The sequence below is a fragment of the Cupressus sempervirens genome, chromosome 1, assembly GCF_028749045.1.
Source record: "Cupressus sempervirens isolate cs-2001-9-10 chromosome 1, ASM2874904v1, whole genome shotgun sequence".
Taxonomy (NCBI): Eukaryota; Viridiplantae; Streptophyta; class Pinopsida; order Cupressales; family Cupressaceae; genus Cupressus; species Cupressus sempervirens.
The window spans coordinates 794,285,093-794,310,484 of record NC_143118.1 but is presented as its reverse complement, the minus strand read 5'-3'; the positions used below and the strand labels follow the sequence as shown (position 1 = coordinate 794,310,484).

The 25,392-nt window shown below is 38.8% G+C and overlaps 1 protein-coding gene and 1 long non-coding RNA gene across 3 annotated transcripts in view; one reads left to right on the top strand and one right to left on the bottom strand.

Annotated features, from left to right (window-relative positions):
• LOC149580262 (serine carboxypeptidase 1-like) overlaps window positions 1–25,392 on the bottom strand; it is a 78,099-nt gene that overhangs the window by 19,700 nt on the left and 33,007 nt on the right. The window contains exons 1-5 of one of the 2 annotated variants that reach the window (XM_089790129.1): window positions 6,268–6,429; window positions 2,940–3,085; window positions 2,428–2,501; window positions 1,986–2,108; window positions 1,778–1,880 (exon numbers count right to left, since the gene is read on the bottom strand). In XM_089790129.1, coding sequence (XP_089646255.1) covers window positions 1,778–1,880; window positions 1,986–2,108; window positions 2,428–2,501; window positions 2,940–3,085; window positions 6,268–6,317 — 496 coding nt within the window. In that variant the 5' untranslated portion in view covers window positions 6,318–6,429. Of the gene's footprint in view, window positions 1–1,777; window positions 1,881–1,985; window positions 2,109–2,427; window positions 2,502–2,939; window positions 3,086–6,267; window positions 6,430–25,392 lie in introns of those variants that run through there. The other variant, XM_089790127.1, reaches the window with a different exon arrangement.
• The window catches only part of LOC149580263 (uncharacterized), a 48,480-nt gene that overhangs the window by 21,508 nt on the left and 1,580 nt on the right, over window positions 1–25,392 (top strand). The window lies entirely within an intron of this gene.

Below are 25,392 nucleotides of genomic sequence, written 5' to 3'. Positions count from 1 at the left end.
TCATTCTGAATTTCTTGCTCTAGGGCATGCACGACTGAAAAGCCATTAATCAACTTAGTTACAGTTGGAAGGGATTTGGAAAAGAACCAATCACTTGATTAACCCACAACACGTCTGCTAATGTATGATTTTGGGGTTCCTGAAGCTTTTTGACCTTCCACAGATGCACCAATAATTTCATCATGCCTTTGAGTACTTGGGCCATTCTCTACCCTGCATCAAAATTGATCATTGAATCAAACATGGCCTGAGCTCTTTCTTCCTCTATCAAATCACATACCATTCCATCTATTTCCCCCAAATTGTGTAAGGTTGGTTGACTATAGGATCAAGGCTCTGATACCCCTATAATATCCTTGATTAAGAATGTTCAATATTTCATTTTGATTTAACTCAATGGGATACCAATGATCAAAGCTTATTTTAAATTTGGCCTATCCTAATAATAATAAGCTTAAAATGATATGCAAAAAAAAGTGTAAAAAATCGAAGCAAGGAGGTACTACTACAAAAGCCACCATCAATAATCCCTGGGCACTAAGAGAGCTGCCTAACTCAGAAATATAGGTGCTAATAGGAGCTATATGGACAGAAAATCCATGAAGCTCAGATACAATTCTTAAATGGAATTTCTTAACATTGCATGGGGGTTTTCATCAATTAGTCAGCATGAGGATCAAGGGGTTTTCATCCTTAAATCTCAAATGACAAACAAATAGGATGTCAGATCTGCTTTAAAATTTGGATACTGTCCTTGAACTTTGACTTAGGTTTAAAATTGAGCACTAGCTTTCCTTAAAAAACACAGACTCAAGCTTCTTTTTGAGGTCCGTGTGCGCAACTTTGGCAAACAACACTTAAAGGAATAAAGCTTGATTGCATAATATCTAAAGGGCTCTATAATTTGGATGTAGATTAAATAGGACACAACACACTAATACAAAGTCATTTCCCTAATTTATTTCCCCAAGACTACAGGCAATTATAAATAGGTTTAAGGAATACCCTAAAATCTAATGGAAAATGGGGACATGACAATATGCTAGAGGAGAGAAGATTAGAGTTAAGAAGATGAAACTTCTCAAGCTAGATAAGCATGCTAGATGATAAGCTTTCGAGCTAGAGGAAGACAAATTGAAGAGGAGATGACTTGTAGAAGTAATTTGGAGACTAGAAGATGAAAGTGTTCAACTTAGAGGACATGCTAGCAGAAAAAGCATTCAAGCTGGAGAAGTATGTTGGAGGATTGTAGGAGGAAGATCGCACAAGCACAATAAGAGGATTTGGAGAGCAGTAGTCTCACAAGAAAGCAGCTGGTAGATTAAATTGTAACTTTGACAGAAGCCCCCTGTACTAGATCTTTGTTAAGCAGTATCACCACAAGAAATTATATGGGATGTGAACAAACCCTCACAATTTCAAGAGTTGCACTCCAATAGAAATAGAAACCTCAGATAAGCAATCTTAAATAGAATAAAAAATACATAAATAAATAAATGTATCTCGTATTTAGATCTAAACCACTTTCCCTGGTATCAGATATGAAACAAAAATATTTGATTGCTTAAAAATTATTCTAGATTTCAGGTTCAGAATACTAAAACTGTGAAACATAGTGTTTCATAGATAATAATTTGCATTTCATGTTTCAGAGAAAAATTGAAGTAGAATGAATAGCCAACATCGAATACTAGTAGCACTCAAAAACACATCAGATGAGAAGGAAAAGGAAAATAATCTAAAGAAAATAATACGAAGTGTACAGTCTATGTAATACCATCTGCTATTTTCTGTGTCAACATTGGTACAATAACACCCGAATAAGAATCTCCTCCAATGTATAGTGAATTAGATAGAAACTCAGGGTATGCCCCAAACCACTGTATTGCACATAGAAAGCCAAGCTCAGCTTGTTGAAATTCTTAAACTTGATTAATCTTGGAATTCCTTAGAAACAATTTTCTCATAAGATTAGAGCTGATTACCTTAGTAAGAAAAATGTACACATCTGAGACAATCTTAAATTCTCCAAAAGTGTAGTCTTCAGTTGTATTGGAGTAGGAAAACCCAGTCCCAGCTGGAGAATCAAGAAAAATAATGTTGCACACCTAAGAGTAAAAGCAATTTCAACAATATATTACACAGAAGCAAAACTGCTGTGATATGTGACACTGAATGTCAAACACGAAAACTAAGAATCTGTTCTACAGAAGTGTTTACAAGTGAAAGAGTTAACAGTACATGAAAAACGATTATAGAGATCCAAGTTGAAAGACCCAGCCTGTAAAGAACTAATTAAGGTTATATTACAGTCTAATAGTCCTTCTTGGCCTGGGTAAACAATAAACCAGGAAAATGTGCAGTGGAATTTTAATAGAAAGTTGTCATAAAGGGCTTTCTGACAGAAGCAGGAATAGTGGATCAGACCTTAGTCCAAGAGTGTGGATTGTCAACAAGTTTGGGCAAACCGCCAGTGTAATTGAGATCAAAATACATTGGGCCTGCAATAAGTGAAAGACAAGTGCAATCCAAGTCAATATAAAAATGGAAGGGAAAAGACTATAGCAGCTATTTTAACTTTTCATAAAGAATAGGGAAACCATTCGTATTACTTTAAGTTGTCAGTAAGAGTACACCTGCGACATAAGTAAACAGCCTATTTATCAGGAAAATATTACAATTCACATATAATATATTCAATAGATGAGTTGGAAAGTAGCATCTTATATCAGGACTGTTGTGTTACAAGGTATCATTACTTCTTATATAATCTAAGAGGAAAAGCAATGATTTGAAGCACTCAACTGCATGCCTATCCCAGCTTGCCTAATATTGATGAATTTGTGTTGGGAAATGTAAAACCATTTTAAAAAAATTGATATGGTGGAGTATTTGTAAAGAAAAAAGAGAATGGTAATTCAAGATTCCAATTAACTAACCAATCTCATAGACAAATCCAGTGAAACTTGAGCAGCCAGGACCACCAGTAAGCCACAGAAGAACTGGATCTTTGGTTGGATTTCTTTCAGATTCAACAAAATAGTAAGAGAGAGCTCTACCATGAGTGTCACTGATTGTTATATACCTGTAAAATATAAAGAAGATATTATATTAATGTCTGGAGATCATCAAAATAGCTTAATGAGACTTGAAAGTACAACCAACAGAAATGACATGAGCAAGAAAATTGAAGCTCTAAAGAAGCTTAAGTTTAACTGAACAAATCTCATGCCTAATATGGCTACTCATTTGACAGTTCAGAATATTATAAGAATTAAAGAATAACATGGTTCATCTGACTTGTACATATCAATTTGTCACTCTGATTGTGAAGATGGCAAGATCAATCATTACTGCATGGATTCAATTAGAACTTCTTTTTTGGTATTATGTACATTAAAAACGTCCTCTTATCATATATAACTAATCCATATATGAATTCACTGAAATGCATATACTCTTTAATTTTAATGCATACCCAATAATCAAGATATCTAAAATTCTAAACAACTTCCATTAGTAGAAACTTGAACTGTTTGGGGTTACTGTTGCAACTTGCAGGTTCTATATTAACAAGGTTTTGTAGTGGAAGAACAAAAGTTATTTATTTAAAACCAATAAATGGAAGCATCCCTGATTCCGTGACTAACTTTATATCATCATTTTGTTTCCTTATCTGCAAACAAGTTCTTCAATGTAACAAAGGTCTCTATCTGATTTAGTCTATAAAGATTTATCCATACTTAGTAGGAGACAAGAATTCGTACTTGTATGGAAGATGAAGACAGGTACTTGGAACCAGCATAGGTTAAAAAAATATTTATTCGGTCCATAGGCCAATCAATCTATACTGAAATTTCTTTGTAGCTGAAGAAATTTCACATGAATCAAAATATATAGCATTCAAATTTTTCTGAGTGGCCTTTGTAATTGTTATTATGCATCTGGGCTCACTAATTCCACAATTGCAGCTCATGGACACAGTTGTTCACTGCTGATCAGCTTGGTCATGCAAGGCCCAACATAAGAGAAATACCTTTAATTATCATGAAATCTGTTGTCTCATTTTTTTTGCCATATTCTCTGAAGGGACATCTCCCTATTTTTTTCATAAGGAATCATATATTTAATGCAATTGGCACATAATTCACAAGAGTGGTATTCTTGGTGATGGCACCGATGCATTTCTTGAGTAATTTTCCAGAAATGTCTAAAGATTCGGAATCCCTCTGCATTGTGGAATATCTACTTACTATGCTGGGACACTTGATTGTTGCTTGGATCTCTGCTGAGAAAGCAAAAATAAAAATAGAACTATCCTAGTAAAGAATCCTGTCAGGTTGTCCTTTTCCAAACAATAGTTAAGAGCGTAATATTTATCCTCATCATCCATCAAATCTATAGTCCGTTTTGTAAATGCAGCTATCCTAAGGAAATATATATATATATACACACACGTGTCCATATATATACATGTATATATGTGTATACATATAACATGTGTATATATATACACATGTATATATGTTATAACTACCAAATCGTCAAAGGACTATTCTTTGCACATGATAAAGACACAAATTCAGTGGAATATGAAACGGCAACAACCAAATTTGTTTTTCAATGCCATTTTGAATTTCAAGAAATTTTAAGCGTTTTTTTATTATTATGGCTTTTGGAAGAATTTTTTAGAAAGTGAGACAGATTGGGCCTGTTTTTCTTCTTTCATTGTACACGGTTGTATGTAGTTTCCACACTCTATGTGTGTTCCTTTTTTAATTGATCAAATGCTATCATGCCTTGTCAAATAGCTGGTGATAATTTGCCAATGTATTCACCGAAGGTATATGGCTTTGAGAATGAGTATACTTTCAGGCTGTGCATATTTAAAGGAAATATTAACTGCTGCAACTATATAAAGGATTTGGAAGAATTGGGCAAGAATCAATAGGATTTCTTACATTTGCCTGCAAGTACTCATTTACAATATTGTCCTCAAATTGAACAGTCTTCCAAATAATGTTGTTACTTGATGCTTACTTGTGTTTATTATTGTCTGGAAGATGATTTTTTCATTTGGTGGCATGATATAGTTAGTGTACAATGCTTATTATCATGTTTCAATCATATGGTTTATCCAACTATATATCTGTTAGTGCTAGTGTCAGCAGCACTGCTTGTGTTTCTTCTAATTTACCAATACCTACATCATCTAATATGGATGGTGATGACATTTTTGAAGATCCATATGATGATGCTTGATCAATGCTGATTCATTATTGACGTTTGGTATTGTTATTTTTTAATTATAATATATGATATTATATGTGGTATTTTGAACTGAATTACTGCTGCAGATATGTGTGTATTTCTGATTTTTACATGGATGAACCCAACCCCAAAATTGTTTTTGATCAATCTTGCAAGCTGAACCTTCAAACCTAAATCTGACCCAATACTAGTATTGGTAACTTGGTTTTTACTCTGAATCAAAAAATTATATTGATATATGATAATTATCATCATAGTATAAAAACTTGTTTAAACCCATTATTACCTAGAGATTGTAGATTGAGACTCAGAAGAGAAAGTCACTATTTTAGAGATGACTATGTTTTTAATCAACTGGAAAAAAATCATGTACATGTCTTAAGCCTTACTATTGTCTCTCTTCATGCTATTACCTCTTTGAGATTTGATAAGAAAAAATTCTACTACAATAAGCAAAATTGAAAATTTTAATATAAAAAGTAGAAAATTATAAGTATATTAGTATATTTTTTATTTCTTTTATCTCATGTCAACCACTTAGAAAATCTTTAAGAAAATTTACTGTAGCTTATACAAATGTTTTAAAAAAACTCGGTAAGAGGTTGTCCTGTTTTCAAGGTATGCTTACATGTAAAAACACAAGTAAGCTTCATTTAAAAGTCTTCTAAAATTTGGAGATGTCTCCAGAAGAGTCTCCAAGAAAGTCTGCATTCCTAGTATAGGAGATGAGTAACAAGGTCAGGATTTGATTCTTTTGGCAACTATGGATTTATGGATTCAGTTTGCATATGTCAAATTAGTGCTTCACACGAGACTAATCAATTTAAAAGATATTTCTCAATTTTCCTTTTTTCTAATAGTATCTTGCATGATTCTCCTTTCTGGACATAAAAGATAAGTTTCCTTATATTGAATAAATACAATTCAATGCTAAATTACTAATGATTTGCAACTGGATTGCTTTCTCTCTGTGTGTTTATCTCTATAGTAACTAACCTCCATCTGTAACGGATCTGACGAATCTGTGAAGCCCAATCATTCTTCATTGGTTTTAACTGATGACTCTTGGCATTCCAAAAGTATTTTGTATCCAGAGATGCTGCAATGGGAATATACAGAGCTTTTTATGATTCTTCTTGTATTAGAAGGTGGATATATAGAATAGCTGTGGTTGTAATATAGGAACAGAGATTGAATAAAGCATTAAGTTATTCCATGCTTGCAGAGTGGATGTAGTCCAGTTTGGATGAACCACTATAAATCTGTGTTTCGTTTGTCGATGTTATTTCTGTGTGTATGTGTTATTTTGATGTTATTTTGTTTCTGCAACTTTTAAACTCAATAATTGGTATCAGAGCTGGGAGAGCTCAATTTGATTTTCTGGAAATCAGGGAAGATTTCTCGGAGCCATGGATGATGTGGACAAATGGACACTTGAAAAATTTTCAGGTCAAAATTTCGGGTTTTGGAAAGTGCTGATGGAGTCACTGCTGATCAAGCAGGATCTCTCACCCACATTGCTTGGGAAAACTAAGGGCTTAGATTTATTATTGGATGACGAGTGGGAGAAATGAGAGAAGAAAGAAAGGGCATCAATGTTTCTATCACTCTTAAGCAATGTGCTCTTTAATGTTTCAGCAGAGAAACCAACAAAAGCACTGTGGGATAAATTACCTTTATAGTATGAGATAGCATTGCATCGATTTTTCTATCACTCTCAAGCAATGTACTCTTTAATGTTTCGGCAGAGAAAACAACAAAAGCACTGTTGTATGAGAGAGCATCAACATCAAACAAAGTTTTCATAATGAAAAAGTTATATAATCTGAAAATGAAAGAGGGAGAAGTTATGTCAAACCATCTCAATTAGTTCAACACTCTGGTCACTCAATTGATTTCAGTAGGCATACCTCTAGATGTTGAGATAAAAGCTATTTTATTACTAATTTCAATGCCGAATAGCTGAGAAAGGGTAGTAATGGTAGTCAACACTTCAGTCATCGTTGCCAAAAGTAAACTAACATTTGATGAGGTTGTAGCTACACTCTCAGCGAAAACATGCAAAGGAAGAATCAAGAATCTTCCTTGGGTGATGCACTCACTGCTCTGAGCACTAGAAATAAAGGTAGAAGTCCGGAAAGAGGCAAACATAACAACAATGGAAGGTCCAAATCTGCACATCATTCAAAATCTAGAGGCAGAAACAGTACTTGCTGGTTTTGTGGTAAACAAGGACACACAAAAAGCAATGTTGGAATTATAAATGGCCCCAAATAAAGTGATTAATGATGGACTAAACACTAAAGGTACTAAAGATGATGGTGTTTTGGTTCTTGCTGCTGGTGACAGGAATGCTACTTTGTGGGTTCTTGATTTGGGTGCCTCATTCCATGCTACTCTGTGTCAGAATGCTTTTACGAATTATCAAGAAGGTATGTTTGGTCAAGTTTTTCTTGGAGATAACAAAGAATGTGACATTGTTGGAAAGGGTGATATTTTATTATCGCTGAAAAATGGAAGCAAATGACTTTTGAAAGATGTACAACATGTTCCTACTCTAAAATGAAATCTGATTTCTGTGAGTCAAATTTATGCACAAGGTTGCAATGTTAATTTTTCTTTGGATTCTTGGAAAGTAACCAAAGGTCAGTTGGTTCTAGATGCTTTAGAGTGCAATGATGAAGTGGGAGCTGCCATGGCCATTATGGATAGTAATGTTGAGCTTTGGCACAAGAGGCCCAGTCACACAAACAAGAAGGGTCTTGAAGTTATGCTTCAACGAGATCAGATTCTAGGTCTTAAATCAATCATTTTGAAGTTATGTGAGCATTGCCTTTATGGCAAATAAAATATGACCAACTTTGTGCGGACGGATCATGAGAAGAAATCTTCTCCATTAGAGCTTGTGCATTCTGATGTTTTCAGTCCTATGGAGGTAAACTTCTATTGATGTTGCTATTATCTCCGAAATCTGCACCCTGAAAATTTGCTTTAAGTCTTAAAACTTGCAGCGATTTTGGAGAAACATGGGATCAGCCAAAAGTTGTGGGTAACTTATAACTTGGCTGAACCTCCGGATCCTAGGCCGGTCCCTGTATGATATTGTAGAACAAGAATTAGTATGCAAAGAATATTAACAAATAAAGTAAACATTCACAAACCAAAAACCAAATTCACATATATGCTTAGACAAAGAAAGCAAACAAGAAGTGCAAACCTCACAAGATAAAACACTCCATGCTTTCTTGATTCTGTAGATGTGTCCTTTTGCTGTGGATGTATGCTCAAGATGCTCAAAAGCTTGCTTCAATGGAGATGGGTAATGGCAAATTGGTAGCTTTGTGAGCTCTCAATTTGGCATTATAAGGGTAAGATTGATGGCTTTGGTTCTCAAAATAGCATGGTAACTTTAGCTCAAAGATTGTTGATGAAATGGCTTGGGATGGGATTCAATTTATAGGCTAAGGCATAGAGGGATGGAGGGCTTAGATGCAAGGATGGATGAAGGCTTAAGGAGGGCTAGGATGCACTCAAAGGAGAGCACATGGATTGTGCTTGTTTAGCACCAATGGGAAGGTGACACTTGTCACAAGGAGGATGAGTGTGAGAGGGTAGGGTAAAGGGTTGGTTAAAGGCATGATCAGTGGGGTTGAGTATGTAAGAGGGATGTAAGAGGAATGAGTGTGGAAGAGGGAAGAGTGTGGAAGATGGGTGTAAGAGTCATGAGTGGGCTTGTAAGAGTCTTTTATGTTTTGTAAGAGCACTCATGACTTAGTGGTTGGGTTTTTTTGAGGGGAGACTTTGGTTTGGATTAGGAAAGTCTTAAACTTATTTAAGGAATGTGACAACATTAGGGGGTGGATTAGGCTTGGGTTTAGGATTAGATTAGGGATGTTAGCGATGTGCAAGTGGATGGCATTAATGAGGGTGGGTGAGTTAGTGGCTAAGCTTGGTTAGTATGGGTGGATGGGGTGGATTAAGCTAAATGGAGGATTAGAGATAGGTTAGGGGTTTTTGAATTTGAGGATTTCATTTATCAAATAGATTTATTTAATAAATGGAGATTTTTGGAATTAGATAGAAGAATAGGATTTAATTGATAAATAATAGATTATTTGATTTATCAATTAGGACTATAGATGATTAATTAAATTAATCAACTAAGGGATGACAAAGGATTAATTAAATAGAAATTTAATTAATAATGCCCTTTTTAGATAACTAAATAGGATTACTAAAATAGTGTAATCAAATTTAGGTGTCTACATTTTGCCCCTCTTTGACATAGTGTTGAGACAACACTATTTCAAAGAAGTTTGAATGAAGACGACACGAGGAAGATGTTTTAGCAACAAGGTTGCCCCAGTCTCGGATAAGAAGAGGAGAGACTAGACTTAGATGATGCCCCCTCAAGAAGGCGACGGGGAGAGAAATGAGGCTCGACGACTTCTTGAAAAGTACAAGAAATTGAGATGAGCTAAGACACCGGTTGGCGAAGAGAAGAGGCTGAATTAGCTCAAACTCTCACTACGGGAGAATGATAAAGGGAAATCAGGGGCACACTAGTAAAGCAAGCTTAAGACTTTCCAGGATTGGGGGGGAGATGGAGGAGCGGAGCGCTATAAACGGAATCTGTGGAGGAGGGGAGGGATGATGGGATGATAAAAGCTGATGCAACAAGATTTCAAAGAGTCAGATTGGCGGAAGATGGGTTTCGGAGATCCCTAGGACTAGGATTGTGGATCTCGAAAGATGAGGCTTGGTGGATTGATTTGATTGGTGTATCCCTAAGACTAGGATTGTGGATCCCTAAAGCTAAGCGTGAGGAGTGATTCAAAGAGATACTGATGCATAAGCTGGGGTAGGAGCGACAGATGTAGGATATGGATGGGGGATAATGGAGATGAAGGGAATCCATTGAAGCTTTTTGAGCGGGGGGATACTTCAAAGAGAAGTACCACCATGTAGTTGAGCACTAGATTTGCTATAGGACTGTTGGTTAATTGCTAGGGTTACCAAGAACATCAAGGCCTTTTTACCAACCATCCAGAGGACTGACGAACTGACTCAAAGAAAACACACAAGGATTGCCCCAGTATCACACATGAATCCCAGAGGAAGCAGCGTGGAAACGACACTAGGTAACCCACAAGCAGAAAAAGAAAACAAGCAAAAGACCTGATCAAGACCTTACGCTCTAATTGCCCCATTCGCAGCATACCATGATATGGAAGATCGTGGCAACCTTGAGGAGGGAACAAGGAGATTGCTTGGAAAAGATATTTCAAGACCCAAAAAGGGAAGATCCCAAATCAAAAGAAAGCGAAAATCCAAAAGAGAACTGTTTGCCAACGAGATGGGTAGGATGAGGTACTAACGGACCAAGATCAGACATGAGGAAAGCTATATCCTGCAAGGATCTATCACAGAGCACCTAAGCTGATGGATCTGGATGAGTGATGCGTCTGGCAAGCTGAACTAAGAAGGATAACACTTTGGTGACAGGAGATCTAGCTAAAGGATGCATTGGAATATCTAACCAAAGTGTGCGATGTGTGCAAGATGTTGACCAAGGATGAACTAACACGAAAGCCGGATAGATACAATGATACTAAGCTAAAGAGGATGTACAAGCTGACAGACCAAGATATGTTACAAATGTACAAGTTTGTTCATGTTTTGGTTTTTTGTGAGATGGAAATGTTTGTGAAGGATGGGATGTCTATAATAGTTGATAGGTGGATAGGTAGATGGTTTGTGAAAAGCTTAAGGAAAATGGGATTCTGTGTGTGCATGTGATAGGATACAAGCTAGGATACAAGATTATTTACAAGCTGGAATATGGTACAAGCTTTGGACAAGATTCAGATATATACAAGGTATGGTACAAGATTTACAAGGTATAATACAAGCTCTGGTACAAGATTTACAAGCTGTACAGGAGGTATTGACAAGCTCCATCAGATTTTGGATATTTGATTGGAACACCAAGGGAACAAGCAGGTGTTTTATGGGACGGTGGGTGGATGGATGAGGGATAGGATAGTGATAGATAATGGATTAGTCTTTAGCACACAAGGCGCCTGAATTACCAGGTTTTCACCAAGGTACCTATCCAAGGCGCTTGAATTGCCAAGTTTTCACCATTGGACGCTTATTTCTCTTTACTATTTTTTTTTTTTGTATTTTTCAAAAGCTGGGTATACCAAGGATCTTCAACCATAGAACTTCTTGAGATGAATGATGTTAGTGGGATCATTCAAGAGTTCTCCTTCTGGTGTAGATAATTGATAGGCTTCGGAGCCAAAGGAGGCAGTAACCACATAGGGACCAAGCCATGTAGGTTCAAACTTGCCTTTCTTTTCTCGATCTGCTTGGACTTTCATATTTTCTTTGAGGACCATGTCACCTGGCTGAAAGTGTCGTGAGAGCGCCTTCTTGTTGAAATTCCTTTTGAGACGAGTTTGATAGACTGTGAGATGGTCATAGGCTTGTCGTCTCTTCTCGTCTAAAAGATCTAGCTGGGTGAGTCGAGCTACTCTATATTCTTCATCTGAGATTTGCCCTCGCAAAGATATGCGTAGTGAGGGAAGTTCAACTTCTATAGGTAATACCGCTTCGGCACCATAGACTAGGGAGTATGGAGTTGTGCCTGTGGATGTACGGAAGGAAGTTCGATAGGCCCATAGAGCCGAATTTATTTGAAGGTGCCAATCACGGCCGGAATCATTGACAACTTTCTTTAGGATTTTGAGGAGGGTTTTATTAGTTGCCTCTGCCTGGCCGTTACCTTGTGGGAAATATGGGCTAGAAAAGCGGTGATGGATGCGGAGGGAAGTGCATAATTCTTCCATGTTGAGATTTTCAAAGTTACCTCCGTGGTCAGTGAAGATGGTGGATGGGATGCCGAAGCGGCAAACAATGTGGTACAAGATGAACTTGGAGACTTGAACTCCTGTAGCTGAGACTAGGGGGACTGCTTCCACCCACTTAGTGAAATAGTCCGTAGCTGTTATTATCCATTTATGTCCATCAGATGAGAGAGGGGTGATAGTTCCAACTAGATCAAGGCCCCAACAAGCGAAAGGCCAAGGTGGTGCAATAGGCTGTAGATCTTGTGCTGGAGCTTGCACAAGATTTGCATGCTGCTGACATGGGAGACACTTTCTGACAAAGTCACAAGAGTCTTCTTCAATGGTAGGCCAATAGTAGCCTGCTCTAAGGATTTGTCGTGCTAGGACAATACCACTCGTGTGGGCACCGCAAAGTCCAGAATGTACTTCTTTTAATGCCATCGCGGCCTCATTTTCATCTAAACATCGAGAGAGAGTATCGTGATAACCCTGACGATATAGGGTATTGGCTATGATAACATAGCGGGATGATTTTCGGATGAGGTTCTGGCGTTGGGTACGTGTGAGGTGAGGGGATATGATACCATCGTTAAGGTAAGCGTGAATTTCATGGTACCAAGGGGATTGGGGACCAACCAAGATACAAACACGGTTTGAATCCTCATTCGCATAGGCAGGTGTGAGGAGCTGCTCAACTAAAAACTCATACTACGTAGCTTCTTGGAGAATTTCCAAGAGCGAGCCGATAGTGGCCATGGCATCTGCTGCCTTGTTCTGCATTCGAGGCACTTGTGTAAACTGAAGCTTTGTAAAGTGTTGGGTCAGCTGATCAACTAGCTCTTTGTAGGGTAATAGCTTTTCATCTTTGGTTTGCTATTTATTTAAGACTTGTTTGATGATGAGCTGGGAATCACCAAAGACTTGTAACTCAGTGATATTCCATTCTGCAGCTATCTTTAATCCTGCTACAAGAGCTTCATATTTTGCTATATTGTTGGTGCTAGGGAATTGTAGCTTGAAGGCTTTTGGAATGTAATCTTCTTGAGGTGTAACTAATAATATTCCTGCCCCTGATCCATGAGAGGTGTATGAGCCATCAAAATAAAGCTTCCATGGGGGCTCTTCTTCAATTAGGCAGATATGCTCATCTGGAAATTCTGTGAGCAAAGGATATGCATCTACTAGAGGTGCATCAGCTAGGTGATCTGCTATAGCTTGCCCTTTGATTGCCTTTCTGTCCACATGCTGGATGTCAAACTCACTTAGTAGCATAACCCATTTGGCCAAACGGCCTGTAAGTGCTGTTCTGGAGAGCATATACTTGAGAGGGTCAATCTTGGAGACTAGTTGGATGGTATGACTTAGCATGTAGTGGCGAAGCTTTTGAGTTGAGAAAACAACTGCCAAACAAGCTTTTTCCATAGGAGTGTAATTGAGTTCATAACCAACTAGGGTTCTACTGATATAGTAGATGGCTCTCTCTTTGCTATAATCATCATGTTGTGCTAGAAGTGCCCCTAGAGCAGTAGGTGTTGCTAATATATACAAGATCAAGGGACGACCAGGAACTGGTGGAACTAAGATAGGGGGATTGGTGAGTTACTGCTTGAGCTGATCGAAGCTGCGCTGACATAAAAGATCCCACTTGAAGTTCTCATTCTTCTTTAGCAAGTGTGAAAACGGTGTACACTTATCTGCAAGTTGGGAGATGAAGCGCCGGACAGATTGAAGTTTTCCCTGAAGAGAGAGAAGCTGTCGCAGTGTCTGGGGAGGAGGCATGTTTAAGATAGCCTTGACCTTTTTGGGGTCGATCTCTATACCTCGTTTAGAAACTATGAAGCCTAGAAGCTTGCCAGATGTGACCCCAAAGACACACTTCTTGGGATTTAGCATGAGATGATATTGGGCCAACCTATCAAAGACTTTCTCCAGGTCAGCAAGATGATCCATGAAGGTGTGAAATTTGACTAGGATATCATCCACATAATCCTCCAAAATGCTATGGATAAGATCATGAAAAATGGCTGTCATAGCTCTTTGATAGGTAGCCCCAGCATTCTTTAGGCCAAAAGGCATCATGGTGTAGCAAAAGGTTCCCCAAGGGGTAGTGAATGCTGTCTTATGCTGGTCCTCTTCTGCAATCTTGATCTGATTATACTCGGAAAATCCATCCATAAGGGACAGAATTTCATGTCCAGCTGTAAGATCTACAATCATATCTATGTTGGGCGAGGGAAAATCATCCTTTGGACAAGCTTTGTTAAGATCTCTAAAATCAGTGCAGATTCTGATGTCACCGGAAGGCTTAGTGACAGGGACCATGTTGGAGATCCATTCTGAGTAGTCGATAGGTCGGATAACCTTAGCAGCTAACATTCTTTCTAGTTCAGCTTTGACTAGTAAGGCCACCTTGGGGTGCATTTTTCTAAGCTTTTGTCTTACGGGCCTGATCTTTGGATCGACTGCAAGATGATGAACTACAAGCTTTGGATCAAGTCCTGGCATGTCCTGATATGACCATGCAAATCGGCCAATGTTCTCTCGTAAAACCTCAAAGAGGAGGTCAGCTTGGTCTTGTGATAGGGATGCAGCAATGTGAACAATTCTAGGGATCTCTGAAGAACCAATGTTGACTTCTCTAGTATCCTCTATTAGAATAGAAGACACCTCTGGTCGATTATCTTGAGGAGGCAATACTAAATCCTCATGTTCTGCTTGTGGCTCTGGATTTTCTTGCTGAGGGGTTTTCTTCGCTGCCTTAGCTAGTCCCAGATTTACCTTAGTTCCAGTTTTGGGTGTATCGAAACTAAGTTGGGGATTTTCTCCAAAATACCTCTTGGGATCTAGCTTGTAGATGTAGGTAGAATCTGGCTTTTTCTTCTTATGAGGAGTTTCGGCTCCCATGAATCTTAGAAGCGCTTCCTCTGATGCAAACTCATCAAAATGTATGACACTTGGTCGGTCCCAATCTATGAGTTGTGGATGAGCAAGTGGTAGGTCAATGAGATGGATGGATAGTTCTCGGAGAACAGAGTCTCCTAGGAAGATTTGGTCTGGGATATCGTCGTAGGCTCTCTTTTCAACTTCCTCAGGAATGTCTTCGATTTCGACAAGGTCGCGGTGGATGTTCGAAAAAGCGTGACCGTTCTCGTTGGTGCCCCCAGTTGTGGGTATGCCAAAGCCAAGTCCTGACTTCGTTTCCCAATTATGTGCTTCAATGGGGCATTGCATGCCCCTTTCTTCTGGCCCTAGTCCACCTCCTTGATAGTTCCATTTTTCAGTGATGAGCTTATGTTGTTGGAGATACTTTTGGCTGAAGTGATCAAGGCATGCTTGATTTTTTGGAGGTGCATCCTTATGTAACCAATTGTTGATATCTGGAGTGAGCTCTTCATGAAGAGGGGTTTTTGAGGACACAAAGGTGGTTGGGCCAAACTGTTTGTATCGAGGAGGTGGAATCTCCCTAGCTTTGTGATATGTCGGTCGTCCATGGGTATGTGGATCAAGTGGGATTGCTCCGACAGCAAATGCATCTAACAGACTATATTCTCCACAACCTTTGTTGTTGATCTTTACAGTAGATAGGGTGGAGGCGAGGATGGTTTCTGCGTCATTACAAGTGTGGGATGAGCTGGCGATGGATGTGCCGATGTCTATTCCAGGGCAATGGTTTGTATATGAAGCTTCAATCGCATTGCAGTAAGTAAAGGGTTCTGGATCGGCATGGATGGTTACCTCAATGTCCTGATGCGGAAATTTGATGCACTGATGGTAGGTGGATGGAACGGCCTTCATAGCATGAATCCATGGGCGACCGAGGAGGATGTTAAATGGTAGGTTTAGATCAACAACATGACAAACTGTCTCTTGGATGACTGGCCCAACCTTGATTGGTAGCAAAATAGTCCCTTCTGTGGTCCTTTCCAAGTTGTCATAAGCTTTGATGGTGATAACCTCACTGATCATATCTGCCTCAGTATACCCAGCTTGTTTTATGAATTTTAGGGTGCAAATGTTCAAGGCTGATCCATTATCTATCATTACTCTTTTCACGGCAAAATTGGATACCATGATGGCTATGCGAAGCGGAAGGGTGTGATCTGGCTCAACCGCGGGTATGTCGGTGGGTTTGAAAGATAGGGCACACGAGGATGAAAGGTGTCCAACAAGATTACAAAAATCAGTAGCATTGATATCAGAAGGGACACGAGATTCTATGAGAGCACTGTCAAGGATGTCTTTGTACACAGGACTAGTGCGGAGAAGGTCTAAAATGGTTATTTGGGCTGGCATGTTCCCAAGGTGTTCCAAGATATTGTACCGGCTTTTTGATGGAGCTGATGGTGTTGATGAAACTGGTGGGCCTGCGATGTTAAATCGCGCTCTTCGAGTGGTGACCGCACACTCATTGTCTGGTCCTCGGATATTGATAACATTGACAGAAGGCTCTTTCTCAGATATACAACCTATAAGGCTACCATAGTCTATATAGGATGAAGTGTGGTCATTGTTCTTCCCATGCTGTTGGTTTGGCTGGCGGTTGTTGGTGTTGTTTTGGATAGGTGTTTTTCTAGGATTTTGGTTGTTGTGTGGAGGAAAAGCATTTTGATAAATCTGTAAGCCTGCATTGGGAGAGGTTTGGGCACCAACAGTGATTTCCTTCCGATCAATGAGGTCTTGCACATAGTCTTTCAGTTTCATGCATCTAAGGGTGGTGTGACCGTTTACCCTATGGAACTTGCAATACTCATTGTCCTTGTACCATGTAGCTTTGGATTGGCTTGGATCAATTTGTTGGGTAGGAGGAAATTTGATGAGGTTTTCCTTAGCCAATTTCTCAAAAATAACATCCAATGGCTCACCAAGGGGTGTATAGTTTCTAGGTGCAAGTTGGAATCTGGGCTTTTGCCCTGCAGCTACATTGATGGCATTAGCTTGATTGTTAGACCCTTGAAAATTGGGTCTTGTATTGTGGTTTTGATAGCTTTGGTTATTTCGTTGTTGGTAATTGATAGCTTGTTGGTTGTTTGTTTGATATGGTGGGTTAGACTGGTTTTGAGGACCAACGATATTCACATGTCTGGTGTCAGTAACCCCATCTGTTGCAACATGCTTGTTTTTGTTCCAATACCTAGACTTGTCATTGGAATGTGATTGATTTTGGTTGGCCTCTTTGTAAATCTTTACCACACCATCTTTGATGAGTCCTTGCTCAAGGATCATTCCTTTCTCTTTGATGTCCTTATAGGTCTGCAAACAGTTCATGGTCATGTGGTGAGCCAAGCTGGGATGTGCATTATCAATAAACATTTTCACCACATGGCGTTCTGGCAAGGTGCAGGATATGCGGGTGGTAAGGGTTTGCCATCTTTGTAGGTATTCGGCAAGGCTTTCTCCACCTTTTTGCTTGGTGTGGACAAGATCAACTATTGATAGCTCTGTTTCAACAAGATGGGCATATTGGGCTACAAATGCCTCAGATAATTCAGCAAAGTTTTTAATTGTGCCATAGGGGATTCTATAAAACCATTCAAGAGCTGGTCTAGCCAAGCTTTTGGGAAAAAGGCGCAAGAGGAAGACATCATTGTATGCCACGTCCTGGCAATGCATGTAAAATTCTTTGATATGTGTGACAGGGTCTCCTTTTCCTCTGAATTTGTCAAATTTAGGTACCTCAAAGTGTTTGGGAAATGGTGTTGTGGTAATGGCTCTATCAAATGGGTAAGGACACACATTCTCAAACTTGAATGTCTTTGGATCATTTCCTTCTTGGATGGCTTTCAGAGCTATCTTCATTTGCTCCCACTCTGAATTGATAGGTGATGGTTGGGGTGCCCCCAATGTAGGAGTGCCTTGAGGTAGGTATGTGCTGGATGGGGCCACTGAATATGGATGGCTGTGAGGGATTTGCTGATAGGGATTGTACATTGTTTGGGCAGCTGCATGGTGGATGACGGGTTGTTGAGGGGGAGGTGGCGCATATTGCTGCATGTGCTGCGAGGCTTGCTGTTGATATGGGATTTGAGGTTGGGATTGAGGAACATAAGCTGGCTGTGGGATAAATGGATTGCTTTGTGGAGGTAAGGTATAAGATGGTTGTGAGGCTTGGGGAAAGGATCGGAGGGCTTGTGGGGTTTGACCAATATATGTGGGTTGTGCCCCCATTTGGGATGGTATCTGCAAATAATTGGTGGTTGGTTGGGGTGGTGGATTACCTCCTAGAAGTGGCATTGAAAAGTAGTTGGTAATTGGAGGTAATGGATTAGTTGGTGGTGGAGGTGGTGGGAATTGAAAGCTTGGGAATGGAACTGATGGGGTTTGATAGCTTTGTGGCTGGATTTGGAAGCTTGGTAGAGTGGTGGTGGGAGCTGGGGTCACTTGGGAGCTTGGTAGAAGATTGGCAGTAGCTTGTGGGTTTTGATAGCTTTGTGGAGTGAAGGTAGTAGCTTGTGGATTTGTGGCTGGTGGTATTGAGCTCCCAAGACTTAATGGAAATGATGGGATTGTACTTTGGGCTGTGGTGAACAAGCTGGGGGCGATGAAAGGTTGATTACTTGGCCCCATGGGTGGCATCCCTGTTGTATATTGCTGAGATTGGCCAAAGATGCTAGCACTAATTTGGGAGATGGGTGGATTTGGAAGGCTAGGTGTGGGAGCAGTAGCAATAGTGAAGGGGGTGAACGGTGAGGTGTTTTGAGTAAAGGGGGTTTGGAGCGGAGAGGTATGAACCAAGGATGGAGTGGTGGTGGTTGGGTTGGCTTGCGGCATGGAGATTTCAACTTGGGTGGATGATAGTATGTTTGGGTCTGTTGGGTCATATGGATTGGCTGGAGGCTCTTCTTTTGGAATATATTGAGGATAATTTGGATCATAAGAGCCTATGGGTGGTGGCAGCTGCCCAAACAATGGGTGAGATGGATCTGATAATGGAGGGGGTCTTCCAAAGTCAAAGGTTCCTACATTGTCCCTTCGAAAATTAGCCATGATTGTCTCTTTGTTTTTGTCTATAATGGCGTTTACCAATACTGCATTTCCTGGTTGGTTCATGAAAGCTTCAATGTCAGTAGGTGATGGCATAGCTTGCTCTGGGCTGAAGGATGGCTGAGTGCTCAAGGGGGGTGAGGTTGTTCGATCCAAATGATAGGGCTCCATTGTTTCTTTCTTCTTGGCTAAGCGAGTGACGGGTGGCATGAAAAATGCTCCTAGGGATGAGATGCAATAATGCTGATGGATGCAAAAGGGGGAAGGCTTTTCTATGCAAATGATTTCCTAGGTTGAGGCAAAGCTATATGACAAAACCTAAGGAGGATTGGGTTGGGGATTCTAACTTCAAAGATATGTTGTCAAAGCACAAAAGGTCTGCTTTCCTATGTGCAAGCTTGGTGGTGATTGTGTCAACTTAAGGATAGACTGATGATCCTTTAGGAAGAACACGAGATTGACCACTTGTGGATCCCAACCTTTAGCTCAAGGTGATGAGGGATAACAAGTGACAAAGCTAGATTACCCTAGACAAAGCTCTGTCAAAGGGATAACCTTGGTGAGATTGGTGGATTTGGAAGATTTTAGGAATGGCAAACTTTTAGCAAGGTGACAACAATTTTGAAAGCTTAGATGTGCAGATTTTCGATTACTGGCTAGATGGTATGATTCTAAATGAGATGGATGAGCTAATAATGCTTAAGGGGATAACCTAAGATGGCTGGCTTTTCTACAAAGATGACTCTAAAGTGAAGCTTATCCAAGAAGATGTGGAGAAACAAGGGTGTCTAATCATAGAAATCATGCCTAGTTGGTAAGGCATAAGCAGGATTAACTCCTGGATTTTGGCTAAATTTGATGGTGCGCTCTAACCAGGCCTCTTGAAGTGCTTCGTTGGTAGCTTTGTCCTCTGCTTTGTGGAGTTTGGCAATTCGTGGGCTTGGTGTTATTTCTTTTCTCTTGGCTGAAAGTTCTTGGTATGCTAGAGATGGCTTGAGTTTGACTTTGTGAAACTTCTGTTTGGGTTTGGGTTGTTTCGACATAAATTCTTGAATTTGCTTGGCTTTGGGAAAAATCTCAGTTGTTTTGCTTCAACTTGTTCAACTTCCAAAATAGGCAGTGACTACGCTAAGTGTGCCCTAAGCTAGGATTGACCAAGTTTGGCAAACATTCATTCAACAAGTAAAATAAAAACAAGCAATAGATAAGAACACCCAGATAGAAGTTTGTGGTTCTCAGAATGTGATACTTGCGCCAAGGAGTGTGTATGTTCTACAAATGTTTCGATCAGTCACTCCAAACACATTAACATCCTAGATGATTTTCTGTAAGGCTGACAATTGGTTTAGCTAGGGAGTCCTCGATATACGCAAGGTACGTGAGGCCCAAATCCGTAGATGAGACCAAAAGGATGTCACACAGCCGAGAGGAGCGGTAACCCACTTCTCCTCTTTCACTTCTCAAGGGTATAAAGTTCCTTGAGGCTTAGCCCGAATGACAAAATCTTGATCCCAAGAGAGGTGTCTTTCGATTCACCTCCCGATTCTTATACTCCGCCGGAACGCTGGAGTTGAGGTCATCCAAGGGGTGATGAAATCCCCAAGCAGGCCTCCTAAAAAGAAACAAGGTTTTGGATCCTAATCTTATGCACCCAAGATGGCCTCGAAAGACGACAAGGGGAGAGAAGACTTGGATGACCTTGGGCTAAAAAACACGCTCGTTCTTTTACCGACTGACTCTTATGTGTGCTAATCTAGACTTTGCAAGCACTCATGTTTAAGAGACGATGTTCAATTCCAACTTGAAGCGCCAACAAAAGTAAATCGATCGAAGAATGCAAACAGTAAGAAGAGTTAGGGTCAACAAAAGCAAACTCGCGCGCCCGGAGGCCCTCCACGTCAAGTATCGATTAATTTTTTTTAAGGCATTCAAGATTGAGTGTGAGTTTGTTTTAAGCCCAAAACAAAAGTGTGTGAGATTCGATTTCAAGCGCGCGCCCGGAGGCTCTCCACGTCAGTTGTTGTTCAATTTTAGTGCCCAAACTTGAAGTGTGATCGATTTAATCTAGAGTTTTGGCCATTTAAGAATTTTGATAAAGTTAAAAGCAAACGTTCAAAGACCAAGTGAGTGAGTTAGATTGTGGAACATTTAACACCTTTTTCAAGTAGACCCATCCCCATAAATGGCGCTGAGATTGCAACCAATGGTTAATATTTGATGGGTGATTAGAAAAGAGGTGAGTCCAAGGAATTACTCAAATTGATTTTTTTTAAATTTGTATTTTAACTTAACAAAGTTTCTTAAATGTCCAAAAATCAAACTTTACCTAAATTGCATGTGGAAAAGAGATTTGTTTTGTTCAATTTTAGAAGCTCCAAATGAAGTGTTTGATATTGCAATGGTTAATTGATCCTTGGCATTCAAGATTGGATTTGTTGTTTTAAGCATGCATTCCAAGGAAAGTTGATTTTAATCCATGACATTCAAGAGTGTGTTTTGAGCAACATTCATTTAATAGAAAATGTGTTTAACCATTCAAGTTCATTTTTTTTTTAGCAACATGCATTCAAAGACAAATGGTTAAACATTCAAGTTCATTTTTTAGCAACATGAAAATCTGCAAGAAACATGGTTAGTGGTTCCATATGTGCTCCAACCTGCAATGAGACAAAAAAAAGCAATTTTAGTTAGTTAGCCAAAATCTTCAAAAATGAGAGCTTAACTATGGGAAATTTTTTTAAAACTTTTTTTGCTATTTTTTCTACGCGTAAAAATGCTTAAAATGGTCTAAATCCTACGGAACCACTAAAAGTCAAATTTTGATTTATACTCTTTAAATTTTTTTTTTTTAGCTACAAAGTGCAGAAATAAAGATTTTAAAACAGAAATGCAACATAAGCAGGCAGAGATGTTGAAATACGAAGACGCTGAAATACGAAGAAGCTGAAATACAGAGACGCTAGTATTCGAAGATGACAGAATAGATTTGCGGCACAGAAAATAGGTGACAAGCAGAGACGCCGATTTGCGCAGATACGGATTTTCGCAGACGACGATTTGGATTGGCGGTGGCGGAGATGTCGATTTGCGCAGATGCGGATTTTCGCAGACGTCGATTTGCGCAGACACGGATTTTCGCAGACGTCGATTTGCGCATACGCGGACTTTCGCAGACGTCGATTTGCGCAGACGCGGATTTTCGCAGACAGAACAAGTTGCAGACACCAAAACTACGCCAAAAAAAGTTGAAAAACGCGAATTTTTTTTTTTAGATGGTATTTCTTCTTCCTAAGTGCGTTCTTTAACCTGCAAAAACAAGTAAAACACCCTCACAACACACTCAAACAACAACAAACATTAGATGGTTAAAAAAAATAACATATAGATAAAAATAGATGATTAAATGACCCATAGTGGGGTCCCACCGGGCGTGCCAAAATGTAGAACAAGAATTAGTATGCAAAGAATATTAACAAATAAAGTAAATATTCACAAACCAAAAACTAAATTCACATATATGCTTAGACAAAGAAAGCAAACAAGAAGTGCAAACCTCACAAGATAAAACACTCCATGCTTTCTTGATTCTGTAGATGTGTCCTTTTGCTATGGATGTATGCTCAAGATGCTCAAAAGCTTGCTTCAATGGAGATGGGTAATGGCAAATTGGTAGCTTTGTGAGCTCTCAATTTGGCATTATAAGGGTAAGATTGATGGCTTTGGTTCTCAAAATAGCATGGTAACTTTAGCTCAAAGATTGTTGATGAAATGGCTTGGGATGGGATTCAATTTATCGGCTAAAGGGTAGAGGGATGGAGGGCTTAGATGCAAGGATGGATGAAGGCTTAAGGAGGGCTAGGATGCACTCAAAGGAGAGCACATGGATTGTGCTTGTTTAGCACCAATGGGAAGGTGACACTTGTCACAAGGAGGATGAGTGTGAGAGGGTAGGGTAAAGGGTTGGTTAAAGGCATGATGAGTGGGGTTGAGTATGTAAGAGGGATGTAAGAGGAATGAGTGTGGAAGAGCGAAGAGTGTGGAAGATGGGTGTAAGAGTCATGAGTGGGCTTGTAAGAGTCTTTTATGTTTTGTAAGAGCACTCATGACTTAGTGGTTGGGTTTTTTTGAGGGGAGACTTTGGTTTGGATTAGGAAAGTCTTAAACTTATTTAAGGAATGTGACAACATTAGGGGGTGGATTAGGCTTGGGTTTAGGATTAGATTAGGGATGTTAGAGATGTGCAAGTGGATGGCATTAATCAGGGTGGGTGAGTTAGTGGCTAAGCTTGGTTAGTATGGGTGGATGGGGTGGATTAGGCTAAATGGAGGATTAGAGATAGGTTAGGGGTTTTTGAATTTGAAGATTTCATTTATCAAATAGATTTATTTAATAAATGGGGATTTTTGAAATTAGATAGAAGAATAGGATTTAATTGATAAATAATAGATTATTTGATTTATCAATTAGGACTATAGATGATTAATTAAATTAATCAACTAGGGGATGACAAAGGATTAATTAAATAGAAATTTAATTAATAATGCCCTTTTTAGAGAACTAAATAGGATTACTAAAATAGTGTAATCAAATTTAGGTGTTTACAGATATATCTTATACTTTACTTATACTAATGGAAATGTGAAAACTTTCAGATGGAAAAGAGTAAAAAGATGACCTAAAACACGGAAAACTTAAAGAAGTAAGGTGATACACCAAAATTGATAACACAGATTACTGCTATACTTGAGACACAATGAAAGATTTGACAAGACATTCACAAGAAACCTTATTTGAAAATCTGCTAATTCACATCAATAATTTAAGAGAAGGTCTAGGAACTTGAAAATATACGAAAGGAATTTGATCACAATCGAATACATCAATAATTTAAACACAACTCAAAACCTATGAACAACTATTTATAAAAAAGGTACAAGATAAGACATCATTCAGAAAGGCCTATAATTAAAACACAATTTGAATAACATCAATCACCTTAACGCACACAACTAAATCTGTCAACTCCAAAACTGGTTCCAATGAAAACTTTATTTTCATCAAAAGTCCTCAAAATAGTACATCTGCATAACGGATCAGAATCATAAAAAAATACATTTAAGGATCAAATCACATAAGCGTCCTCCCTCAAAATCTAAACCCCCTTCTCAAAAATAAGAGGAGTATATATCAACAATACAACTGTCCCAAAACAGGAAAGCTGGGTCGAAATAATGAGTTAACTCATTATTAAAAACCACTAAAAGTTCCAAATTCATGTTCAAAATACTTCAAACTGAGGTTCCACTATCCATGCATGAGAAAAACTAGAAAAAGCTCCCCAAACTGCCATAAATAACTCCATGCTATATTCTGAAGTCTTCAGTCTGAACTGGGCCTCTAAAAAATATCGACTGAAGTTGCTCCCTTGAATTTTGGCATTTGCTAAATACCAACTCCTTCCTTAACTCCATTTATTTGCATGATTTTTTTACCTTTGGACTTTACTATTATTATTATTGCATGAATGTTTTATTATTTTTTAATAATTGATTTATAGACTATCAATTATAAAAAATAATAATTACAAAATTTTTCTTTTTAAAAAAAAAAAAATGCAATTAAAAAATAATAAAAATAATAGACCTAACTTAAGAGTCTATCCCTTTTATTTGCACAGTCGTTAAAATTGCATAAATATTCATTATCTTTAAATTGATTGCAAAAGAATCAATTAAAGTATAATGACATGAAGTATATGATGCAAAAATTAACTCAAATAATGCAAACGCATTTTAATAATCTCATGCAATAAATCTCTCCATCCTCTAAACATATGCAATGGACCCGAAATTCTCTTAAATGGCATTAAGGAATTTGATAAAAGGAAAGGCGAGAAGTTTATTTGTCATTTTTAATGCATCTGTCTTTGCGTAAGAGGAAGTGAGGGTTTCTTTCAACCCTAGCCGCCTTAGAATTCAGATCTGCGATTTCTCTGGTTGCTGGAGAAGCCGTTTTTGGTGAATTATGGCGCTGTTGGATGCCATTTTACTGGTATACTTGCTATTTGGTCTCTGTTATGGCTTAGCCGTGACTGTGGTCGTGAAAATACATGGATTTTTTGAAGAGAGCAGAGTGGTATCTGCTGTTACTTGGACGCCATTTTCTTGTTTTTCAACAAACATGGAAGCACACGACAAGTATGAAATGAAAGTCTCTACTGTAGCCATCATGTAGTATTCTTCATATGGCATTTGATGTATGCTGAGAGTAATTTTCTTTGTGGGTT